General features: G+C 43.4%; 2 protein-coding genes and 1 long non-coding RNA gene across 4 annotated transcripts in view; 2 read left to right on the forward strand and 1 right to left on the reverse strand.

Moving 5' to 3' along the window:
* Nucleotides 1-24421, forward strand: part of LOC103282626 (major histocompatibility complex class I-related gene protein-like) — a 233254-nt gene that overhangs the window by 173417 nt on the left and 35416 nt on the right. The gene's annotated exons all lie outside the window — the stretch shown is intronic.
* Nucleotides 1-24421, forward strand: part of LOC134296891 (uncharacterized) — a 113780-nt gene that overhangs the window by 62525 nt on the left and 26834 nt on the right. The window lies entirely within an intron of this gene.
* On the reverse strand, nucleotides 11671-16543 carry LOC134295930 (uncharacterized). Its single transcript, XM_062969428.1, has 2 exons — nucleotides 14147-16543; nucleotides 11671-12173 (listed from the first exon to the last, which is right to left on the reverse strand). Exons 1-2 carry the CDS (start codon nucleotides 16491-16493, stop codon nucleotides 11770-11772), a joined length of 2751 nt encoding a protein of 916 aa, XP_062825498.1. The 5' UTR covers nucleotides 16494-16543; the 3' UTR covers nucleotides 11671-11769.

Below are 24421 nucleotides of genomic sequence, written 5' to 3' on the forward strand. Positions count from 1 at the left end.
AGGGCAAAATTCGGAAATGACATCAGAAACGAAACACTGGCGCCCCCTACTTTTGAAACGAGTTTAGAATCAATTTTTTCATGGATCGCTCAAGCCTATTAACTAGTTTGTTTGCCAGAAGGTCGTGGGGGACTTTGTCGAAGGCCTTACTGAAATCCAGGTAGGCTACATCCACAGCATTCCCTGTATCGACCCAACTCGTAACTCTATCGAAAAAAGAGATCAGATTAGTCTGGCATGACTTGTTTTTGGTAAATCCGTGTTGACTATTAGCAATGACCGCATTTGTTTCTAAGTGTTCGCAGACCACTTCCTTAATGATCTTTTCCAGAATTTTGCCTGGTATCGATGTGAGGCTGACCGGACGGTAATTGTTTGGGTCGTTCTTTTTTCCCTTCTTGAAGATAGGGACTACATTCGCCCTCCTCCAATCTGCTGGGACTTCTCCCGTTCTCCAAGAACTCTCGAAGATAATTGCCAGTGGTTCTGAAATAACTTCCGCTAGTTCCTTCAATACTCTTGGATGTAGCTGATCTGGCCCTGGCGACTTGAATTCGTTTAGAGCGGTCAGGTGTTCCTGGACAACTTGTTTCCCTATTTGGGGTTGGATTTCCCCCAATCCTTCATCCATTCCATGTTGCTGAGGTTGAAGATGGCTTTCTTTTTGTGAGAAGACCGAGGCAAAGAAGGCATTGAGCAGTTCTGCCTTTTCCCTGTCCCCTGTCGCCATCACCCCATCTTCTCTTTGCAGAGGCCCTATCGCCTCCTTTTTCTTCCTTTTCCTACCAACGTAAGCAAAAAAGCCTTTTTTGTTGTTTTTTATGTCCCTGGCAAGCCTGAGCTCATTTTGCGCTTTGGCCTTGCGAACCTTTTCCCTACAGGTGTTGGCTATACGTTTGAATTCTTCTTTGGTGATTTCTCCCCTTTTCCACTTCTTGTGCATGTCACTTTTGAGCTTTAGCTCAGTTAGAAGTTCTTTGGACATCCATTCTGGCTTCTTTGCACTTGTCTTATTTTTCTTCTTTGTTGGCACTGTTTGCATTTGCGCCTTGAGTATTTCACTTTTGAAAAACTCCCATCCATCCTTAACTCCCTTGTTTTTTAATATTGGCGTCCATGGAATGCCGCTCAGTATTTCCTTCATTTGTTGGAAGTCAGCTCTCTTAAAGTCCAGAATGTGTGTTTGACTTGTCTTAGTTTCAGCCTTCCTTTGTATGGCAAACTGCAAGAGCACATGGTCACTTGCCCCTAAGGATCCAACCACTGCAACTGTGTTGATCAGGTCTTCCACATTTGTTAAGATTAGATCAAGAGTTGCTGATCCCCTTGTTGCCTCTTCTATTTTCTGGACCATAAAATTGTCTGCAAGGCAAGTGAGGAATTTGTTGGACTTGGCTGAGTTTGTTTTCCAGCAGATATCGGGATAATTGAAATCGCCCATGACTACTATATCTCTTCTTTGTGCCTGTTTGGTCAGCTGTTGACAGAAGGCTTCATCAAGTCCTTCATCCTGACTCGGAGGTCTGTAGTAGACACCCACGACAAGATCTTTTTGAGTCCCGGTTCCCTTGATTCTTATCCAGATGCTTTCAAGCTGGTTTCCCGGATTACAGTCTTGCATTTCTTCTGCAACGTAACTGTTTTCGACATATAAAGCTACTCCCCCTCCTCTCCCCTTTGTTCTATTTCTGTGAAAGAGGTTATAGCCCTCAATGGCTAAATTCCAGTGATGGGAGTCATCCCACCAGGTTTCAGTGATGCCTATGACATCGTATGTGTGGTGCTGTGCTAGGAGTTGGAGTTCGTCTTGCTTATTTCCCATGCTCTGAGCATTGGTGTAAAGACATGTAAGCCCCTGTGACCTCCCCTTGAGCTGTTTATTTGGGATTATTGTGCTCTCTGTACTTGGTCCTTGCTGTGTTTGTGCAGCCCTCCGTTTAGCCTTTTGGCAGTTCCCTGTGGTCGTGGGTAATATAGTGTTTGCCAGGCTGTTGTTCCCCTCCCCCAGTGGATCTAGTTTAAAGTGCGCCTGATGAGGTTTGTGAGTCTGTGTGCAAAAAGATGTTTTCCTACTTGTGTGAGATGCACCCCATCACTTGCCAGTAGTCCATCCTCTTGGAAGAGTAGACCATGGTCAAGGAAGCCAAAATGCTCCTCTTGACACCATTTTCTGAGCCAGTTATTGACCTGTACTATTTTTCCGGCCCTTGTAGAGCCATGTCCTACAACGGGGAGGAGGGATGAAAAGATCACATGTACATTATACAGTTTTAGCTTTGTTCCCAGAGCTCGAAAATCATTTGTGATCTTTTGAAAAATATGCCTAGCGGTGTCATTGGTACCTACATGAATCAACATAAGGTGGGGAGGGTGAAGGGGCTTTAGGAGCCTGCTGAGCCTCTGAGTGATATGGTGTATTTTTGCCCATGATAGCCATGTACAAACATGTGAGCGGAAGTCATAGGGAGGAGGGAGCAAGCTTTCTTTCTGCCGCCCTGGAGACTAGGACACGGAACAATGGCTTCAAACTACAGGAAAGGAGATTCCACCTGAACATTAGGAAGAACTTCCTCACTGTGAGAAGGGCTGTTCGACAGTGGAACTCTCTTCCCCGGGCTGTGGTGGAGGCTCCTTCTTTGGAGGCTTTTAAGCAGAGGCTGGATGGCCATCTGTCAGGGGTGCTTTGAATGCGATTTTCCTGCTTCTTAGCGGGGGTTGGACTGGATGGCCCATGAGGTCTCTTCCAACTCTTCCAAGATATTTCCTTCTTGGGAGGAGAACAAGGACCAATCTTGAAGGTCTGTGACGTTAAGGCAATGGTATTGCCCGTAGTAACCTTTTTCGAATACCTTTCTCGAATTGTAATGCTCAGTCAGATCTATACAATTGACCACCAAAATGGACATGGCTGAAATAAAACATCATCCATTTTGGAAGAAGCTTTCAAATAGTCTCAAAATGGTTCAATATAATTTTTAAGGCAAGATTTGGATAAACAGTTTGTCGAAGCCTCCTGAAGTGCTCTTCTTTAGCCAGTTTCTCCATAAGGACCAAAGACCCGAATTTTTTTATTCCAACTAGAAAGTGGCAAATTCATTGCATTCATTTGGTGGAGTAGAGATCTATCCCTATTCAAAACCTGTGTGCTAAATATGTCTACAAGGAGAAAGACAAGGAGGGGGAAAGTAACCTAAGCACTAGACATGTCCAAAAAATCGTTTTGAATCATATATCGGAATTATTTCGGATTGTTCTCCCTTTTTGATACGCATTCCGAGACATTGTAATGTAATTCGAACCATTGTTGGCCCATTCTCTAATTGTCTCTTAATGTTTCATTAATCCCCCCCCCCCCCAATTTTTTAAAATATATTTTAAAAAATATTTAATTTTTTTTTTGTTTCTGCAATCTACCTTGTATGGGAGCTTAGCACAGCCTAACATGGCTGCCGCTCCCCGGCCAATCAGAAGCTTCCACGATGGACGCAAAGGTGGGGGTTAACGTCCTCTGCATCCACATGGAAGATTGCCATACAAGCCCGGTGTGTAGCGATTGCGCATGTGCGTCCGCCATTTTAGAAACATTTAGAATCGTTACAAATTTTCGGAAATATCCAAAATTTTGGGGTGAAAAAAATCGGAAATACTTTCTATATCGAAGCGCCAGCGCCCCCTACTTTAGAAACGAGAATCGAAACATTTTTTTCATCGATCGGACATGCCTACTAAGCACCCATAGACATATGTGTCTTTTTGTGTCTGTGGATTGATTTGCACCACAAATAAAAGTGGACCAAGCTCCTCTAAAGTTATATTTATGTCTATGGCTACATCTACATTGCCATATAATACAGTTTGAAACCATGGCCAAGCTAGACTCGTAATGCACTGCACTGAACTGCATCATATGAGCTTACACTGACCATATAATACAATTTCAAACAGCATTATATACCAGTGTAGATGGGGACCCAGTCTTCATTCAGCACCTTGACTCTTTCCTGGAGGCTTTTAAACAGAGGCAGGATGGCCATCTGTCGGGAGTGCTTTGATTGTGCTTTTCCTGCTTGGAAGAAGGGGGTTAAGGCTCGATGGTTCATGGGGTCTCTTCCAACTCTATGTTTCTATTATTCTTCTGAAACAGATGTTCCACATTTTTGCATACCATGAAGTGATATTTGATATACAATTTTCCAACACTCGCTTATCCAACATTCTGTATTATCCAACGCTTTTTTGTAGTCAATGTTTTCAATAAATCGTGATATATTGGTGCCAAGTTTGTAAATACAGTAATTTCTACATAGCATTACTGTGTATTGAACTACTTTTTCTGTCAAATTTGTGGTATAACATGATGTTTTTGGTGCTTCATTTGTAAAAGCATAACCTAATTTGATGTTTAATAGGCTTTTCCTTAATCCCTCCTTATTATCCAACATATTCGCTTATCCAATGTTCTGCCGGCCCGTTTATGTTGGATAAGTGAGACTCTACTGTACTTGGTTCAGTTAAATATTAATTCTGAAGACCAGATTGTATCCTGTAGCTTGCATTAATGCTTTGCAAGGCTGCAGTTTGTTTGTAGATTTTGTTTCTTTTATAGATTGCGTTTTGTGTTCATTTTTTAAATACAGTAGAGTCTCACTTATCCAAGCCTCGCTTATCCAAGCTTCTGGATTATCCAAGCCATTTTTGTAGTCAATGTTTTCAATATATCATGATATTTTGGTGCTAAATTCGTAAATACAGTAATTACAACATAACATTACTGCGTATTGAACTACTTTTTCTGTCAAATTTGTTGTATAACATGATGTTTTGGTGCTTCATTTGTAAAATCATAACCTCATTTGATGTTTAATAGGCTTTTCCTTAATCCCTCCTTATTATCCAAGATATTTGCTTATCCAAGCTTCTGCCGGCCCGTTTATATTGGATAAGTGAGACTCTACTGTACTTGGTTCAGTTAAATATTAATTCTGAAGACCGGATTGTATCCTGTAGCTTGCATTAATGCTTTGCAAGGCTGCAGTTTGTTTGTAGATTTTGTTTCTTTTATAGATTGCATTTTGTGTTCATTTTTTAAATAAAAGCTCTTTTAAAAATGTAAAAAGAAAAGGCTATATCCACGGTTGTATGCCTGTACTGGAACCAGCTCCAGTATAGAAACAGATTGGCAGGAAATAAACTCTATGCATCTCTGTCTGGGGAAAGCCCTTGGTCATGTTACACACAAATTCAAAAATAGCAACACAAGAACTCAGGACAGCTATTAATCACTCCATTTGAACTGCCATGACTGGTTCAATGCTTTAGAATCCCTGGATTTATAGTTTGGTGGGCCATCAGCCCACTTTGGCTAAATACCTTGGCAAACTACATCTCCTTGTCTATCAACAAAGCGTTAACATTTTAAAAAATATCACAAGCAGTCAGAACAAGGAAATGTCACTTTCAAAGCCTTGTCTGAATTTTCTGTTAAATCTGTGGGCAGGCAGGAAGCCCTTGATGTATGCACAAAATAGATTAGACTTGCACGCCACGGATTGGCTGGCATTTCAGTCATACATGCTCTGTCATTTCTGGGAAATCAGCTGAGAATCAAGAATTGACAAATTGGTCATATCCTCTTTGGCCACTAAAGGGCGCTGCTGTACTATCAGAACTGCCTCTGCAAAGCTTATTCCTGCATGTTTTGGAAGTTCGGTGCTTAAAATCATAGGGTGTACCTACATCGCAGAATTCATGCATTTTTTAAATATTTTATTTATGATTTTAAACATACATACATAAAAAGTGGGGGGGAACAAATTAAGGAAAAGAAAAGAGAAAAAAATATATAAAGCTATTAAAAAAAAAACCCCAAACCAAACAAAACAAAACCCCGACCCGCCCAGTTGTTTTCCCCTTCCAGATCCTCTGCATCACAATATACAACTTCTTCATCTCTAAATGATTGCCGGCGAACATTCATACATGTCCTAAGGCCTAGGATTGCTTATTAACATATTTCATACAAATTCGATTTTTTTTCCCTTAACAAATATTGTCTCAACTTACTCCAATCTGTACATTGTCTTGGTGGCATGTTCTGTGATATTGTTTGTGTTAATAAATCCATATTTTGGATATCCAATAGTCTCAGTAGCCATTTTTCAATTGAGGGAATTTCTTGCATTTTCCATGGTTTTGCTATGCATATCCTAGCAGCCTCATGCATTTTGACACCACTTTGCCAGTCAAAATGTACAACATATTGCTTCAAAAAGATATATATAAAAGATATATAAACATAGAGTTGTGTTTTCCGGGCTGCATGGCCATGTTCCAGAAGCATTCTCTCCTGACGTTTCACCCACATCTATGGTAGCCATCCTCAGAGGTATTGAGGTATATACCCTTGACCCTGTGTTAGCCGCCCTGAGTCCCCGCGGGGAGATGGAGGCGGGATAGAAAAAAAGGTATTATTATTATTATTATTATTATTGTTGTTGTTACTACTACAGTAGAGTCTCACTTATCCAAGCTAAACGGGCTGGCAGAAGCTTGGATAAGTGAGTATCTTGGATAATAAGGAGGGATTAAGGAAAAGCCTATTAAACATCAAATTAGGTTATGATTTTACAAATTAAGCACCAAAACATCATGTTATACAACAACTTGGACAGAAAAAGTAGTTTAATAAGCAGTAATGTTATGTTGTAATTACTGTATTTACTAATTTAGCACCAAAATATCACAGTATATTGAAAACATTGACTACAAAAATGGCTTGGATAATCCAGAAACTTGGATAAGCGAGGCTTGGATAAGTCTCAGCAGGCTCCTAAAGCCCCATCACCCTCCCCACCTTATGTTGATTCATGTAGGTACCAATGACACCGCTAGGCATACTTTTCAAAAGATCACAAATGATTTTCGAGCTCTGGGAACAAAGCTAAAACTGTATAATGTACATGTGATCTTTTCATCCCTCCTCCCCGTTGTAGGACATGGCTCTACAAGGGCCGGAAAAATAGTACAGGTCAATAACTGGCTCAGAAAATGGTGTCAAGAGGAGCATTTTGGCTTCCTTGACCATGGTCTACTCTTCCAAGAGGATGGACTACTGGCAAGCGATGGGGTGCATCTCACACAAGTAGGAAAACATCTTTTTGCACACAGACTCACAAACCTCATCAGGCGCACTTTAAACTAGATCCACTGGGGGAGGGGAACAACAGCCTGGCGAACACTATATTACCCACGACCACAGGGAACCGCCGAAAGGCTAAACGGAGGGCTGCACAAACACAGCAAGGACCAAGTACAGAGAGCACAATAATCCCAAATAAACAGTTCGAGGGGAGGTCACAGGGGCTTACATGTCTTTACACTAATGCTCGGAGCATGGGAAATAAGCAAGACGAACTCCAACTCCTAGCACAGCACCACACATACGATGTCATAGGCATCACTGAAACCTGGTGGGATGACTCCCATCACTGGAATTTAACCATTGAGGGCTATAACCTCTTTCACAGAAATAGAACAAAGGGGAGAGGAGGGGGAGTAGCTTTATATGTCAAAAACAGTTACGTTGCAGAAGAAATGCAAGACTGTAATCCGGGAAACCAGCTTGAAAGCATCTGGATAAGAATCAAGGGAACCGGGACTCAAAAAGATCTTGTCGTGGGTGTCTACTACAGACCTCCGAGTCAGGATGAAGGACTTGATGAAGCCTTCTGTCAACAGCTGACCAAACAGGCACAAAGAAGAGATATAGTAGTCATGGGCGATTTCAATTATCCCGATATCTGCTGGAAAACAAACTCAGCCAAGAGTACAAAGTCCAACAAATTCCTCACTTGCCTTGCAGATAATTTTATGGTCCAGAAGGTAGAAGAGGCAACAAGGGGATCAGCAACTCTTGATCTAATCTTAACAAATGTGGAAGACCTGATCAATACAGTTGAAGTGGTTGGATCCTTAGGGGCAAGTGACCATGTGCTCCTGCAGTTTGCAATACAAAGGAATGCTGAAACTAACACAAGTCAAACACGCATTCTGGACTTTAAGAGAGCTGACTTCCAAAAAATGAAGGAATTACTGAGCGGCATTCCATGGATGCCGATATTAAAAAACAAGGGAGTTAAGGATGGATGGGAGTTTTTCAAAAGTGAAATACTCAAGGCGCAAATGCAAACAGTGCCAACAAAGAAGAAAAATAAGACAAGTGCAAAGAAGCCAGAATGGATGTCCAAAGAACTTCTAACTGAGCTAAAGCTCAAAAGTGACATGCACAAGAAGTGGAAAAGGGGAGAAATCACCAAAGAAGAATTCAAACGTATAGCCAACTCCTGTAGGGAAAAGGTTCGCAAGGCTAAAGCGCAAAATGAGCTCAGGCTTGCCAGGGACATAAAAAACAACAAAAAAGGTTTTTTTGCTTACATTGGTAGAAAAAGGAAGAAAAAGGAGGCAATAGGGCCACTGCAAGGAGAAGATGGGGTGATGGTGACAGGGGATAGGGAAAAGGCAGAACTGCTTAATGCCTTCTTTGCCTCGGTCTTCTCACAAAAAGAAAGCCATCTTCAACCTCAGCAAAATGGAATGGACGAAGGATTGGGGGAAATCCAACCCCAAATAGGGAAACAAGTTGTCCAGGAACACCTGGCCACTCTAAACGAATTCAAGTCGCCAGGGCCAGATCAGCTACATCCAAGAGTATTGAAGGAACTAGCGGAAGTTATTTCAGAACCACTGGCAATCATCTTCGAGAGTTCTTGGAGAACAGGAGAAGTCCCAGCAGATTGGAGGAGGGCGAATGTGGTCCCTATCTTCAAGAAGGGAAAAAAGAACGACCCAAACAATTACCGTCCGGTCAGCCTCACATCAATACCAGGCAAGATTCTGGAAAAGATCATTAAGGAAGTGGTCTGCAAACACTTAGAAACAAATGCGGTCATTGCTAATAGTCAACACGGATTTACCAAAAACAAGTCATGCCAGACTAATCTGATCTCTTTTTTCGATAGAGTTACGAGTTGGGTCGATACAGGGAATGCCGTGGATGTAGCATATCTAGATTTCAGTAAGGCCTTCGACAAAGTCCCCCACGACCTTCTGGCAAACAAACTAGTAAAATGTGGGCTAGACAAAACTACGGTTAGGTGGATCTGTAATTGGCTAAGCGAACGAACCCAAAGGGTGCTCACCAATGCGTCGTCTTCATCATGGAAAGAAGTGACAAGTGGAGTGCCGCAGGGCTCCGTCCTGGGCCCGGTTCTGTTCAACATCTTTATTAACGACTTAGACGAAGGGTTAGAAGGCATGATCATCAAGTTTGCAGATGACACCAAACTCGGAGGGATAGCTAACACTCCAGAAGACAGGAGCAGAATTCAAAACGATCTTGACAGACTAGAGAGATGGGCCGAAACTAACAAAATGAAGTTCAACAGGGACAAATGCAAGATACTTCACTTCGGCAGAAAAAATGGAAATCAAAGATACAGAATGGGGGACGCCTGGCTTGACAGCAGTGTGTGCGAAAAAGATCTTGGAGTCCTCGTGGACAACAAGTTAAACATGAGCCTACAATGTGATGCGGCAGCTAAAAAAGCCAATGGGATTCTGGCCTGCATCAATAGGGGAATAACGTCTAGATCCAGGGAAGTCATGCTCCCCCTCTATTCTGCCTTGGTCAGACCACACCTGGAATACTGTGTCCAGTTTTGGGCACCGCAGATGAAGGGAGATGCTGACAAGCTGGAAAGCGTCCAGAGGAGGGCGACTAAAATGATTAAGGGTCTGGAGAACAAGCCCTATGAGGAGAGGCTTAAAGAGCTGGGCATGTTTAGCCTGCAGAAGAGAAGGCTGAGAGGAGACATGATAGCCATGTACAAATATGTGAAGGGAAGTCATAGGGAAGAGGGAGCAAGCTTGTTTTCTGCTGCCCTGCAGACTAGGACACGGAACAATGGCTTCAAACTACAGGAAAGGAGATTCCACCTGAACATCAGGAAGAACTTCCTCACTGTGAGAGCTGTTCGACAGTGGAACTCTCTCCCCGGGGCCGTGGTGGAGGCTCCTTCCTTGGAGGCTTTTAAGCAGAGGCTGGATGGCCATCTGTCGGGGGTGCTTTGAATGCGATTTCCTGCTTCTTAGCGGGGGGTTGGACTAGATGGCCCTTGAGGTCTCTTCCAACTCTACTATTCTATGATTCTATGATTCTATGATTCTATGATTCTATGATTCTATGATTCTATGATTCTAAGTGAGACTCTACTGTATATACCCTTGACCCTGTGTTAGCCGTCCTGAGTCCCCGCGGGGAGATGGAGGCGGGATAGAAAAATAAAGGTATTACTATTATTATTATTATATTATATGACACAGCAAACAAGATAGATATGCTGGATTTTGTATCACAAAATCACAAATCAAACACTTCCCAAGTGTCTAGGACTGTGTGATGGATTTTCGGATGATGCGCACAGATCCCAGTAGGGTGGCCTTTTGCAGTTGGCAGATCATAATTTTGTCAATGTCTATTGTTTCCAAATGCCGACTGAGATCTTTTGGCACGGCACCCAATGTGCCCATCACCACCGGGACCACCTGTCCTGGTTTCTGCCAGAGTCTTTGAAGTTCAATCTTGAGGTCCTGAGAGCGGCTGAGTTTTTCCTGTTGTTTTTCGTCAATGTGACTGTCAGCTGGGATGGCAACATCAATGATCCAAACCTTTTTCTTTTCCACAACTGTGATGTCTGGTGTGTTGTGTTCCAGAACTTTGTCAGTCTGGATTCGGAAGTCCCACAGTATCTTTGCGTGCTCATTTTCCAATACTTTTGCAGGTTTGTGATCCCGCCAGTTCTTTGCTGCTGGGAGGTGGTACTTGAGGCATAAGTTCCAATGAATCATTTGGGCCACATAGTTGTGCCTCTGTTTGTAGACTGTCTGTGCCGTTTTCTTACAGCAGCTGAGGATATGATCAATGGTTTTGTCGATTTCCTTGCACAGTCTGCATTTTGGGTCATCAGCTGATTTTTCAATCTTGGCCTGAATGGCCTTTGTTCTGATGTCTTGCTCCTGGGCTGCAAGGATCAGGCCTTCTGTCTCCTTCTTCAGGGTCCCATTCGTGAGCCAGAGCCAGGTCTTCTCCTTGTCAGCTTTTCCTTCAATTTTGTCAAGGAACTTTCCATGCAATGTTTTGTTGTGCCAGCTGTCAGCTCTAGTTTGTAGTGCGGTTTTCTTGTACTGATTTTTTGTCTGCTGTGCTTTGAGGAGTTTCTGATTTTTGACTTCAATCAAAGCAGGTTCTTCACTTTGCTTTACATATTCTGCCAGGGCATGTTCTTCTTCTTCTTCTTCTTCTTTTTTATTATTATTATTATTATTATTATTATTATTATTATTATTATTAATATTGTAGAGTCTCGCTTATCCAACATAAACGGGGTGGCAGAACAGATAATAAGGAGGGATTAAGGACAAGCCTATTAAAGGTCAAATTACATTATGTTTTTACAAATTAAGCACCAAAATATCATGTTTTACAACAAATGGACAGAAAAAGCAGTTCAATATTTGGTAACGTTATGTAGTAATTACTGTATTAATGAAATTAGCACCAAAACATTGCAATATATTAAAAACATTGACTGACATTGACTACTAAAAGGCAGACTGTGTGGGATAATACAAAATGTTGGATAAGTGAAGGTTGGATAAGCGAGACTCTACATTATTATTATTATTATTATTATTATTCACCCCAGATTCATATCAGGCATTCTCAAGGAGTAACCTCAAAAGTGCCAGAGCTTTTTCCAAAGCAGCCATCAGGGCTTTTGCTTCTTCTGTATCCTTTAAGGCAGTGCCATGCAATTTGCTCACCATGTTGCTCAGTTTCTCCATACTTTGGTTTATAGTAAGGGAAATGTGCTTTTGGAGAACAGCAAACAGTTCCTGGGTCAAAGAAGGCTCTTGGGTCCCACCGGTGGGATTCATCCTCTGTTTTTTACGGGGAGGTTCTGAACCTGCTCCTTCCGTCAGAGCCGGTTCACAGCCAGCGAGACTCTCCCCAGAACCCTCCACACACGTTGCCTCTTGAAGAGCTTTGCTTGAATCATCTGTCACCTGAAGTTCACAAGGAGGTCTCTTCTGAGCTGCAGAATGGGGAGCACAGCCTGGTTTGGAGGAAAACACAACACATGAGACTTCCAAAAGAGAGCCACAAGCCCTTTTAAACTCTTAGACGTATTAGGCAGCAGCACAACTAGCAAACACAGTGGTTTGATAAATAAATATCATCTGGCCAAAAGACTTCCCCAGATCCATTGCTCTCACTGGGTAGAGTTCCTCCCAAATACACAAGGAGTCAAAGGAGGCAAAGGATATCTCATAGCACCATCTCAGGCATTTGAGGGATAAAGTCTTGAGGGATCAAGGAAAAACTGGCTTGTTAACAGCACACACAAATCCTGTACCCATGGGGCTGGTATCTGGGCTTCATCTACCAACAACCAACACAATATGTCATCTCTAGGAATGTGCTTGGTCTTCCAGGTGATTCTATGATTTGCTCCTTCAGGAGTTTTCACAGAGATGCTATGGAGGACCTGGCACATTCCTAGAGAGAAAACCTCAAAGAACTGTCTAGGTCTTCCAGGGCAATTTATTTCAGTAGAGTTCACTTATTTTCCATAGTTTCCTGTTTCCATGGTAAATTCAAGAACATACACTATGGAAGTTGTATTGTACTTTCAAGCGGATTGTGATTAATTCATAATTATGTTCCCTACATAATTATGTTCCCTACAACCAATTTTTAATTAATGATTGTAGAATTTATGTTTCCAAAGCTAAACAGCCCAAATTTAACAGGTGGGGCATTTCAGGAGTATTGGGGAGAAAACTATTCAGAAGTTAGGGACTTACATAGGAGTGACTTGCTTTAAAGGCAGTGGTTCTCAACCTGTGGGTCCCCAGATGTTTTGGCCGTCAACTCCTAGAAATCCTAACAGCTGGTAAACTGGCTGGGATTTCTGGGAGTTGTAGGCCAAAACACCTGGGGATGCTTTACTCCCTCCCTCTGTCCTCCCCTCCTGCAGCTCTGTTGATTTTAATCTATTAGTAAGATCTAGAACCGGGATTAGAAAACAACGGGTAATGAACAAAGGAGGAAAGCAGTCTGGAAAATCAACCAACCACTTCATCACATTAGGCAGGGAAGTGTGCAGCAGAAAAGAGCTCAGTCTTACTCCTTTTTTAATGAAATAGATGTTTTCCATGGAGACATGGCATAAGAAGAAGAAGAAGAAGAAGAAGAAGAAGAAGAAGATGATGATGATGATGATGATGATGATGATGATGATGATGATGATGATGGCATTTAAAATGGTTTCCAACTGCATTTATTTTCCAGTGCAGATCCATCCTGAAAAGGGTATGGACCTTGGGAAACTATAACTCCCAGGACCCCATAGTATGGAGCTATAGTATTTATAGTGGGGTGGAAGGGCATTCATTCCATAGAATAAATGCACCAAGAGAAGGGTATGGACCTTGGGAAACTATAACTCCCGGGACTGCACAGCATTGAGATATGGCATAATGATAATGTTAATAATAATAATTATTATCATCATCATCATCATCATCATCCTTCTCTTCTGGCTTTCCCATGCCATATGAGGCACAGACGTATAATGGGAGGAAGGGAAGGGAAGGACATGGAAAGGCTATTTTTTTTTAAAAAAAGAAATTATTCTGGCAAAGTAAAAACTCGGTGAGCAAAAGATAATCCTTTCCCTAACAAGGGTACTTTTGGCTCCTCCCACAATCTCCCCTCCCACAAATTGGGGAAATGTTTCATTTTAAATTTGGGAGCAAAACATTAGAGGATTCGGGCGCCATCCCATTAGAGAATAGGCCAAACATCCAGATCATTACCAAAAATCCATTTCCCCACCACTTCCTGAAATGTTTGAAAAGAATGCTGGCCCCAAAACTTAAAATATCATCCAACTGCAGACTTTGGATTTCTTCTTACAGACCTATGACCTTGTCTATTTAGGCTTCTGCAAAAAATATTTAGGCTCCACGCACTTCCAACTCTAATAAGAACCAGGGAATGGGAAAGTCTTCTAGGGAAACATACCTGCATCTTGAGCATTCAACATCTCCGAGAATCCTGTTTTGTCCCCTTGCATGGCTTCATCACCTTCTTCAAGGGGGGCACCTGCCTTCTGGGGGACGTTCATCTTCTTCTGCAGGGCATTCACCCTCTTTTTCAGGGCTTTCACTGCTTCCTTTAGTGGATAAGTTTCAAATGCCATCAGTTCAACCAGGTTGTTTTGTAATTCATACAGCTCTTCTTGGAGCTCGCCAGGCTCCTTCTGTGAGGAATCCTTCAGGGAATCGAATTTCTCCTTCAGGATTTCCAGCTCTTCCTTCAAGGGCTCCCATATTTTCTCCTGCAACACATTTACCTTCCTTATACACAACTTCACTTTCTTTTCCAGCATCATCAGTTTCTCCACAGGGATATCATGAAGGGTGGCCTGCAAGTCAGACACTTTCTTCCACAGAAAGACGTCCTTCAGGTTAACCATTGGGGTAACTGCGAGACCACATGCTTTCTTCCAGATGGTGTGCTCTTCTTTTGTGAGACCTGAGCTCAGTTTACAGGACAGCTTATATGCCATTGCCAACATGGCCGTTATCTCCTTCAGGGGGACTTCCCAGAGGAGACCCATCTGTTTCTGGAGAGCGTCCATCTTTGCCCTCAGTTCACCTTTCTGCTCCAGAGAGATACCCTGCACAGTGTCCACCTTCTCATGCAGGGCAGTTGTCTTCTCCTGACCCTCCTTCAGCAGGACACGCAGCAGCGCAGAGCACCAGGTGTCCTTTATAGCATCCCCCTCCTTCAGGAGGTCACCATATGTAGGGTCCATCTTCAGCAGAGGGGACTCCTGCAGAACATCCAGTGAGCAATAGAAGTTGGACAGCTCTGCCAATGTTTCTTCCTTCTGGGCAGCCTGCAGGAAACCCTTCAAGGAGTCAGACTCTGCTTTCAATGCAGCCGCCTCCGCTGCTGAGAATTGGTTCAAGACTTCCTGAAGGGCATCCATGCCCTGCACTGAGTTAAGCCATAGTGCCATCCACAAGTGCATCACCTTGTCCTTGAGTTCCCTTTTCATGTCTCGACTGATATCCCTGTACCACTCCCTCAAAAATTCTGCCTCTTTCCTCAAGGTGTCCGCCTTCTTCTGCGAGGGGTCCTTCAGTGTGTCCACCTCTTGTTCCACTATATCCAACTTTTTCAATAGATAACCACACATGGCGCTTTTGTCTTCCTCTATATCACTGAAGGAGACCTCAGTGTCCTCCTGATCCTCATCTCCATCAGGATCCTCACCTCCACTGCTCCCACTGCTGTCTCCATACCCTTCATGAGTGTCACCTCCCTCACTGATGCTCCCATGGTCCCCTTCCTCTTCTCCAGGGTCTTCCTCTGCTTCCTTTCCCTTGCTGTGTTTGGTCCCAGGTCCATCACTGGATGCACCCTTGTCTTCCTCTCCATCACCGTCTCCATCATGATGCTCACCCTCATTGTTCCCACCGCTGTCTTCCTCCCCTTCATGAGTGTCACCTCCCTCACTGTCTCTCTCATGGTGCCCTTCCTCCTCTACTTCCTTTTCCTTCCTGTATTTGGTCCCAGGTCCATCCCTGGCTGCACCCTTGTCTTCCTCTCCATCACCGTCTCCATCCTGAGGCTCACCCGCACTGTCTCCATCCCCTTCATGGGTGTGGCTCCCATGGTGCCCTTCCTCCTCTCCGGGGTCTTCCTCTGCTTCCTTTTCCTTCCTGTATTTGGTCCCAGGTCCATCCCTGGCTGCACCCTTGTCTTCCTCTCCATCGCTGTCTCCATCCTGAGGCTCACCCGCACTGTCTCCATCCCCTTCATGAGTGTGGCTCCCATGGTGCCCTTCCTCCTCTCCGGGGTCTTCCTCCCCTTCTTCTCCTTGGCTGTGCCTGGTCCCAGCTCCATCCCTGGCTGCGCTGTCTCCAGAGCGCTCCCCTCCTCCAGGGTCCTGCTCCTGCCCTTCCCCGCCCTTCTCCTTCCTCCTCCTCCTCCTCCTCGGGCTCCTCCTGCTCTTCCTCTCCTGCAGGGCCTCCACCCTCTCCATCAGGGCCAGGCCCTTCTCCAGGAGGTTCAGGAGCGTCACCTGGGCCTCCTCACTCAGCGGAGTGCCCTCTGGCTCTCCCCGGGCCTTGGCCTCCCACTGGCGCCGGGTCTGCTCCAGCTGCCTCAGGCACTCTCCCAGCGGGATCCGCCCCACCGTCACCCTCCTCCGGAGCCTCTTCCTGCCCCGCACCGCCGACGAGACCAGCCTCTCCCGCAGCCCCTCCGCCTCCGCCCGCAGGACACGCAGCGCCGAGGCCGAGTAGCGCTCCTCCAGCACCGCCTCCAGGCTCATCTCTCCGGCCGCGCAACTCTCCATCTGCCCGGAGCGAAACTTCCGAGACTGAGCCACGCACCACTCTCTCCGCCCTCCCTCCCTCCCTCCCTCCACGCCCACTGGCGAGTTAACTCTCCCCTATGCTAGCCAAAGCTTATCTGTCAGCGCCTTCTTCCTCTTTCTTTTTCATTCGCTCAGTCCTTTCTGATCTTATGGACCAGTCCACGCCAGAGCTCCCTCTCGGCTGTCGCCGCCCCCAGTTCTTTCATGGCTGTAGGATAGGAGTGGTCCTCCAGGTCAGTCGTATGTCCGATCGGGGTATTGGGTGGCCACCTGTGCTTGATGGGGTCGCACTCCCCCTGAAGGCGCAGGTCCATTGCAGTTTGGGGGTCCTCCTGGACTCAGCACTGACGCTTGATGCTCAGGTGTCGGCCGTGGCCGGGAGGGCCTTTGCACAATTAAAACTTGTGCGCCAACTGCGACCGTACCTCGTGAAGTCTGATCTGGCCACGGTGGTCCATGCCTTAGTTACCTCTAGACTGGACTATTGCAATGCACTCTACGTGGGGCTGCCCTTGAAGACGGCCCAGAAACTCCAACTAGTTCAACATTCGGCAGCCTTGCTTCTAACTGGAGCTAATTATAGGGAGCGGTCAACCCTCCTGCTTAAGGAGCTCCACTGGCTGCCGTTCACCTTCCGGACCCAATTCAAGGTGCACGTGATCACCTACAAAGCCCTGAACGGTTTGGGACCCTCCTACCTTAGTGATCGCCTCTCCCCCTACGAACCTGCACGATCTCTTCGTTCATCGGGGGAGGCCCTCCTCTCGCTCCCACCTTCGCCACAAGCGCGGCTGGTGGGGACGAGAGAGAGGGCCTTCTCCGTGGTGGCCCCCCGGCTCTGGAACTCGCTCCCCAGGGAAATCAGGCAAGCCCCCACCCTGGTAGCATTCAGAAAGAGCTTGAAAACCTGGCTCTTTACTCAGGCCTTTAGATAAAGATTGCTCATCCCCATAGCAATCTGTATTATTATTATTATTATTATTATTATTATTATTATTATTAAACTTTATTTGTACCCCGCTAGCATCTCCCGAAGGACTCGATGCGGCTTACAAAGGCCAAGGCCTCAACACACAATATAACAATACAAACAAAGGCAAATTAAAAGAATTAAAACAGTATAAACCACAAGCAATAACAATAACAATGTATCTGTGACCATTCCTGTACCAGTTTACACTTTTTACCTATGTCAACTTGATATAGACACAAGGTCTATTCCCAAACCAATCTGCACTTCCAAGAATTTGCAGCACTTTATCAGTCACCTCGTGTTTGCAATATTTATATGGTGCACCTTACCCCGTCTACTTTTACAACCTCTCCATTTTAATCCATGTTTTTATTAGCTCTTGTCCTTTGTTTTTACTGGCTAATGTTTAAATTTTTATAATTGTGCATGTTTTTTGTCTATTGTTGTGTTTTATATTGCTATTGTTTTTATTCGGGCTTGGACCCATGTAAGCCGCCCTGAGTCCCCTTTGGGGAGATAGAGGCGGGGTATAAAAATAAAGTTATTATTATTATTATTATTATTATTATTATTATTATTATTGTAGCGCCACAGGACTGTATTCAGCCTTCTCTAAAAGGAAAGACCAAATCAAGAGGTGCAGTTCCAGACTCAATCGCCCCAGCAGAGGAACACAATCAGCTGGCAAAAGAAGGCGTGTAGTTTGGTTTCTCCTCCAGCAGACAGACCTGGAAGAGCAAGATTCCTATTCTAGTGTTTGAATGAGGAATATAAACCTCTGAAAGGCTCGGACCAGGAGCGGCTTGGCTTGGCTGGTCTCTCTAACCCAGGACTGCCTCCTGGGGCTGCAAGTAGGATTCTAGAGCCTCACTTTCCAATGAATACCTAGTGAGGATGGTGGTTGTTTCAGGCTTAGGACGACCCAAAGGTGACCCCGTCACAGAGTTTTCTTGGCAAGAGTTATTCCAAGGGGAGAGGCTGAGAGAGTGAGATATGCCTAAAGTCACCCAGTGGGTTCAAAGCCATAGTCTGAGGTCCAAAGGAGGGCAACTAAAATGGTCAAGGGTCTGGAGAACAAGCCCTATGAGGAGAGGCTTAAAGAACTGGGCATGTTTAGCCTGCAGAAGAGAAGGCTGAGAGGAGACATGATAGCCATGTACAAACATGTGAGTGGAAGTCATAGGGAGGAGGGAGCAAGCTTGTTTTCTGCCGCCCTGCAGACTAGGACACGGAACAATGGCTTCAAACTACAGGAAAGAAAGGAGATTCCACCTGAACATCAGGAAGAACTTCCTCACTGTGAGGGCTGTTCAGCAGTGGAACTCTCTCCCCCGGGTCGTGGTGGAGCCTCCTTCTTTGGAGGCCTTTAAGCAGAGGCTGGATGGCCATCTGCCAGGGTGCTTTGAATGCGATTTTCCTGCTTCTTGGCGGGGGTTGGACTGGATGGCCCATGAGGTCTCTTCCAACTCTTCCAAGATATTTCCTGCTTGGGAGGAGAACAAGGACCAATCTTGAAGGTCTGTGACGTTAAGGCAATGGTATTGCCCGTAGTAACCTTTTTCGAATACCTTTCTCGAATTGTAATGCTCAGTCAGATCTATACAATTGACCACCAAAATGGACATGGCTGAAATAAAACATCATCCATTTTGGAAGAAGCTTTCAAATAGTCTCAAAATGGTTCAATATAATTTTTAAGGCAAGATTTGGATAAAGAGTTTGTCGAAGCCTCCTGAAGTGCTCTTCTTTAGCCAGTTTCTCCATAAGGACCAAAGACCCGAATTTTTTTATTCCAACTAGAAAGTGGCAAATTCATTGCATTCATTTGGTGGAGTAGAGATCTATCCCTATTCAAAACCTGTGTGCTAAATATGTCTACAAGGAGAAAGACAAGGAGGGGGAAAGTAACCTAAGCACTAGACATGTCCAAAAAATCATTTTGAATCATATATCGGAATTATTTCGGATTGTTCTCCCTTTTTGATACGCATTCCGAGACATTGTCTCACAGCGCAACCAGTAATGTAATTCGAACCATTGCTGGCCCATTCTCTAATTGTCTCTTAATGATTCATTAATTCCCCCCTCAATTTTTTAAAATATATTTTAAAAAATATTTAATTTTTTTTTTGTTTCTGCAATCTACCTTGTATGGGCGCTTATCACAGCCTAACATGGCTGCCGCTCCCCGGCCAATCAGAAGCTTCCACGATGGACGCAAAGGTGGGGGCTAACGTCCTCTGCATCCACATGGAAGATTGCCATACAAGCCCGGTGTGTAGCGATTGCGCATGTGCGTCCGCCATTTTAGAAACATTTAGAATCGTTACAAATTTTTGGAAATATCCAAAATTTTGGGGTGAAAAAAATCGGAAATACTTTCTATATCGAAGCGCCAGCGCCCCCTACTTTAGAAACGAGAATTGAAACATTTTTTTCATCGATCGGACATGCCTACTAAGCACCCATAGACATATGTGTCTTTTTGTGTCTGTGGATTGATTTGCACCACAAATAAAAGTGGACCAAGCTCCTCTAAAGTTATATTTATGTCTATGGCTACATCTACATTGCCATATAATACAGTTTGAAACCATGGCCAAGCTAGACTCGTAATGCACTGCACTGAACTGCATCATATGAGCTTACACTGACCATATAATACAATTTCAAACTGCATTATATACCAGTGTAGATGGGGACCCAGTCTTCATTCAAGTACCTTGACTCCTCCCTGGAGGCATTTAAACAGAGGCAGGATGGCCATCTGTCAGGAGTGCTCTGATTGTGCTTTTCCTGCTTGGCAGAAGGAGGTTAAGACTGGATGGCTCATGGGGTCTCTTCCAACTCTATGTTTTATTATTCTTCTGAAACAGATGTTCCACATTTTTGCATACCATGAAGTGATATTTGATATACAATTTTCCAACACTCGCTTATCCAACATTCTGTATTATCCAACGCTTTTTTGTAGTCAATGTTTTCAATAAATCGTGATATATTGGTGCCAAGTTTGTAAATACAGTAATTTCTACATAGCATTACTGTGTATTGAACTACTTTTTCTGTCAAATTTGTGGTATAACATGATGTTTTTGGTGCTTCATTTGTAAAAGCATAACCTAATTTGATGTTTAATAGGCTTTTCCTTAATCCCTCCTTATTATCCAACATATTCGCTTATCCAATGTTCTGCCGGCCCGTTTATGTTGGATAAGTGAGACTCTACTGTACTTGGTTCAGTTAAATATTAATTCTGAAGACCGGATTGTATCCTGTAGCTTGCATTAATGCTTTGCAAGGCTGCAGTTTGTTTGTAGATTTTGTTTCTTTTATAGATTGCGTTTTGTGTTCATTTTTTAAATACAGTAGAGTCTCACTTATCCAAGCCTCGCTTATCCAAGCTTCTGGATTATCCAAGCCATTTTTGTAGTCAATGTTTTCAATATATCATGATATTTTGGTGCTAAATTCGTAAATACAGTAATTACAACATAACATTACTGCGTATTGAACTACTTTTTCTGTCAAATTTGTTGTATAACATGATGTTTTGGTGCTTCATTTGTAAAATCATAACCTCATTTGATGTTTAATAGGCTTTTCCTTAATCCCTCCTTATTATCCAAGATATTCGCTTATCCAAGCTTCTGCCGGCCCGTTTATATTGGATAAGTGAGACTCTACTGTACTTGGTTCAGTTAAATATTAATTCTGAAGACCGGATTGTATCCTGTAGCTTGCATTAATGCTTTGCAAGGCTGCAGTTTGTTTGTAGATTTTGTTTCTTTTATAGATTGCATTTTGTGTTCATTTTTTAAATAAAAGCTCTTTTAAAAATGTAAAAAGAAAAGGCTATATCCACGGTTGTATGCCTGTACTGGAACCAGCTCCAGTATAGAAACAGATTGGCAGGAAATAAACTCTATGCATCTCTGTCTGGGGAAAGCCCTTGGTCATGTTACACACAAATTCAAAAATAGCAACACAAGAACTCAGGACAGCTATTAATCACTCCATTTGAACTGCCATGACTGGTTCAATGCTTTAGAATCCCTGGATTTATAGTTTGGTGGGCCATCAGCCCACTTTGGCTAAATACCTTGGCAAACTACATCTCCTTGTCTATCAACAAAGCGTTAACATTTTAAAAAATATCACAAGCAGTCAGAACAAGGAAATGTCACTTTCAAAGCCTTGTCTGAATTTTCTGTTAAATCTGTGGGCAGGCAGGAAGCCCTTGATGTATGCACAAAATAGATTAGACTTGCACGCCACGGATTGGCTGGCATTTCAGTCATACATGCTCTGTCATTTCTGGGAAATCAGCTGAGAATCAAGAATTGACAAATTGGTCATATCCTCTTTGGCCACTAAAGGGCGCTGCTGTACTATCAGAACTGCCTCTGCAAAGCTTATTCCTGCATGTTTTGGAAGTTCGGTGCTTAAAATCATAGGGTGTACCTACATCGCAGAATTCATGCATTTTTAAAATATTTTATTTATGATTTTAAACATACATACATAAAAAGTGGGGGGGGAACAAATTAAGGAAAAGAAAAGAGAAAAAAAATATAAAGCAATTAAAAAAAAACCCCAAACCAAACAAAACAAAACCCCGACCCACCCAGTTGTTTTCCCCTTCCAGATCCTCTGCATCACAATATACAACTTCTTCATCTCAAAATGATTGCCGGCGAACATTCATACATGTCCTAAGGCCTAGGATTGCTTATTAACATATTTCATACAAATTCGATTTTTTTTCCCCTTAACAAATATTGTCTCAACTTACTCCAATCTTACTCCAATTGTCTTGGTGGCATGTTCTGTGATATTGTTTGTGTTAATAAATCCATATTTTGGATATCCAATAGTCTCAGTAGCCATTTTTCAATTGAGGGAATTTCTTGCATTTTCCATGGTTTTGCTAGGCATATCCTAGCAGCCGCATGCATTTTGACACCACTTTGCCAGTCAAAATGTACAACATATTGCTTCAAAAAGATATATATAAAAGATATATAAACATAGAGTTGTGTGTTTCCGGGCTGCATGGCCATGTTCCAGAAGCATTCTCTCCTGACGTTTCACCCACATCTATGGTAGCCATCCTCAGAGGTATTGAGGTATATACCCTTGACCCTGTGTTAGCCGCCCTGAGTCCCCGCGGGGTGATGGAGGCGGGATAGAAAAAAAATTATTATTATTATTATTATTATTATTATTATTATTATTATTATTATTATTGTTACTACTACAGTAGAGTCTCACTTATCCAAGCTAAACGGGCTGGCAGAAGCTTGGATAAGTGAGTATCTTGGATAATAAGGAGGGATTAAGGAAAAGCCTATTAAACATCAAATTAGGTTATGATTTTACAAATTAAGCACCAAAACATCATGTTATACAACAACTTGGACAGAAAAAGTAGTTTAATAAGCAGTAATGTTATGTTGTAATTACTGTATTTACTAATTTAGCACCAAAATATCACAATATATTGAAAACATTGACTACAAAAATGGCTTGGATAATCCAGAAACTTGGATAAGCGAGGCTTGGATAAGTGAGACTCTACTGTATATACCCTTGACCCTGTGTTAGCCGTCCTGAGTCCCCGCGGGGAGATGGAGGCGGGATAGAAAAATAAAGGTATTACTATTATTATTATTATATTTTATGACACAGCAAACAAGATAGATATGCTGGATTTCGTATCACAAAATCACAAATCAAACACTTCCCAAGTGTCTAGGACTGTGTGATGGATTTTCGGATGATGCGCACAGATCCCAGCAGGGTGGCCTTTTGCAGTTGGCAGATCATAATTTTGTCAATGTCTATTGTTTCCAAATGCCGACTGAGATCTTTTGGCACAGCACCCAGTGTGCCCATCACCACCGGGACCACCTGCACTGGTTTCTGCCAGAGTCTTTGAAGTTCAATCTTGAGGTCCTGATAGCGGCTGAGTTTTTCCTGTTGTTTTTCGTCAATGCGACTGTCACCTGGGATGGCAACATCAATGATCCAAACCTTTTTCTTTTCCACAACTGTGATGTCTGGTGTGTTGTGTTCCAGAACTTTGTCAGTCTGGATTCGGAAGTCCCACAGTATCTTTGCGTGCTCATTTTCCATGACCTTTGCAGGTTTGTGATCCCGCCAGTTCTTTGCTGCTGGGAGGTGGTACTTGAGGCATAAGTTCCAATGAATCATTTGGGCCACATAGTTGTGCCTCTGTTTGTAGACTGTCTGTGCCGTTTTCTTACAGCAGCTGAGGATATGATCAATGGTTTTGTCGATTTCCTTGCACAGTCTGCATTTTGGGTCATCAGCTGATTTTTCAATCTTGGCCTTAATTGCCTTTGTCCTGATGGCTTGCTCCTGGGCTGCAAGGATCAGGCCTTCTGTCTCCTTCTTCAGGGTCCCATTTGTGAGCCAGAGCCAGGTCTTCTCCTTATCAGCTTTTCCTTCAATTTTGTCAAGGAACTTTCCATGCAATGTTTTGTTGTGCCAGCTGTCAGCTCTAGTTTGTAGTGCGGTTTTCTTGTACTGATTTTTTGTCTGCTGTGCTTTGAGGGGTTTCTGATTGCTGACTTCAATCAAAGCAGGTTCTTCACTTTGCTTGACATATTCTGCCAGGGCATGTTCTTCCTCTTTGACTGCTTGTTTGACTTGCAAGAGTCCTCTGCCACCTGATCTTCAAGGCAGATATAGCTGGTCAACATCACTGCAAGGGTGCAGTGAATGATGAATGGTCATGAGTTTTCTTGTTTTTCTGTCCAAATTGTCCAGTTCCGCCTGTGTCCAATTTATAATGCCAGCAGTATATCTTATGACAGGTATGGCCCAGGGGTTTATGGCCTTGATGGTGTTGCCTCCATTGAGCTTGCTTTTGAGAATTTTTCTGACCCTTTGTGTGTATTCTTTGCTG

Source organism: Anolis carolinensis, chromosome 2 (genome assembly GCF_035594765.1).
Source record: "Anolis carolinensis isolate JA03-04 chromosome 2, rAnoCar3.1.pri, whole genome shotgun sequence".
Taxonomy (NCBI): Eukaryota; Metazoa; Chordata; class Lepidosauria; order Squamata; family Dactyloidae; genus Anolis; species Anolis carolinensis.

What these genes read in the sequence shown, in the direction of transcription:
- LOC134295930 (XM_062969428.1), bottom strand. Translation starts at nt 16,493, where the DNA reads ATGGAGAGTTGCGCGGCCGGAGAGATGAGCCTGGAGGCGGTGCTGGAG. An exon ending in GTTGAATGCTCAAGATGCAG is followed by an intron (nt 12,174 to 14,146) that starts GTATGTTTCCCT and finishes CCTCCAAACCAG; the next exon opens with GCTGTGCTCCCCATTCTGCA.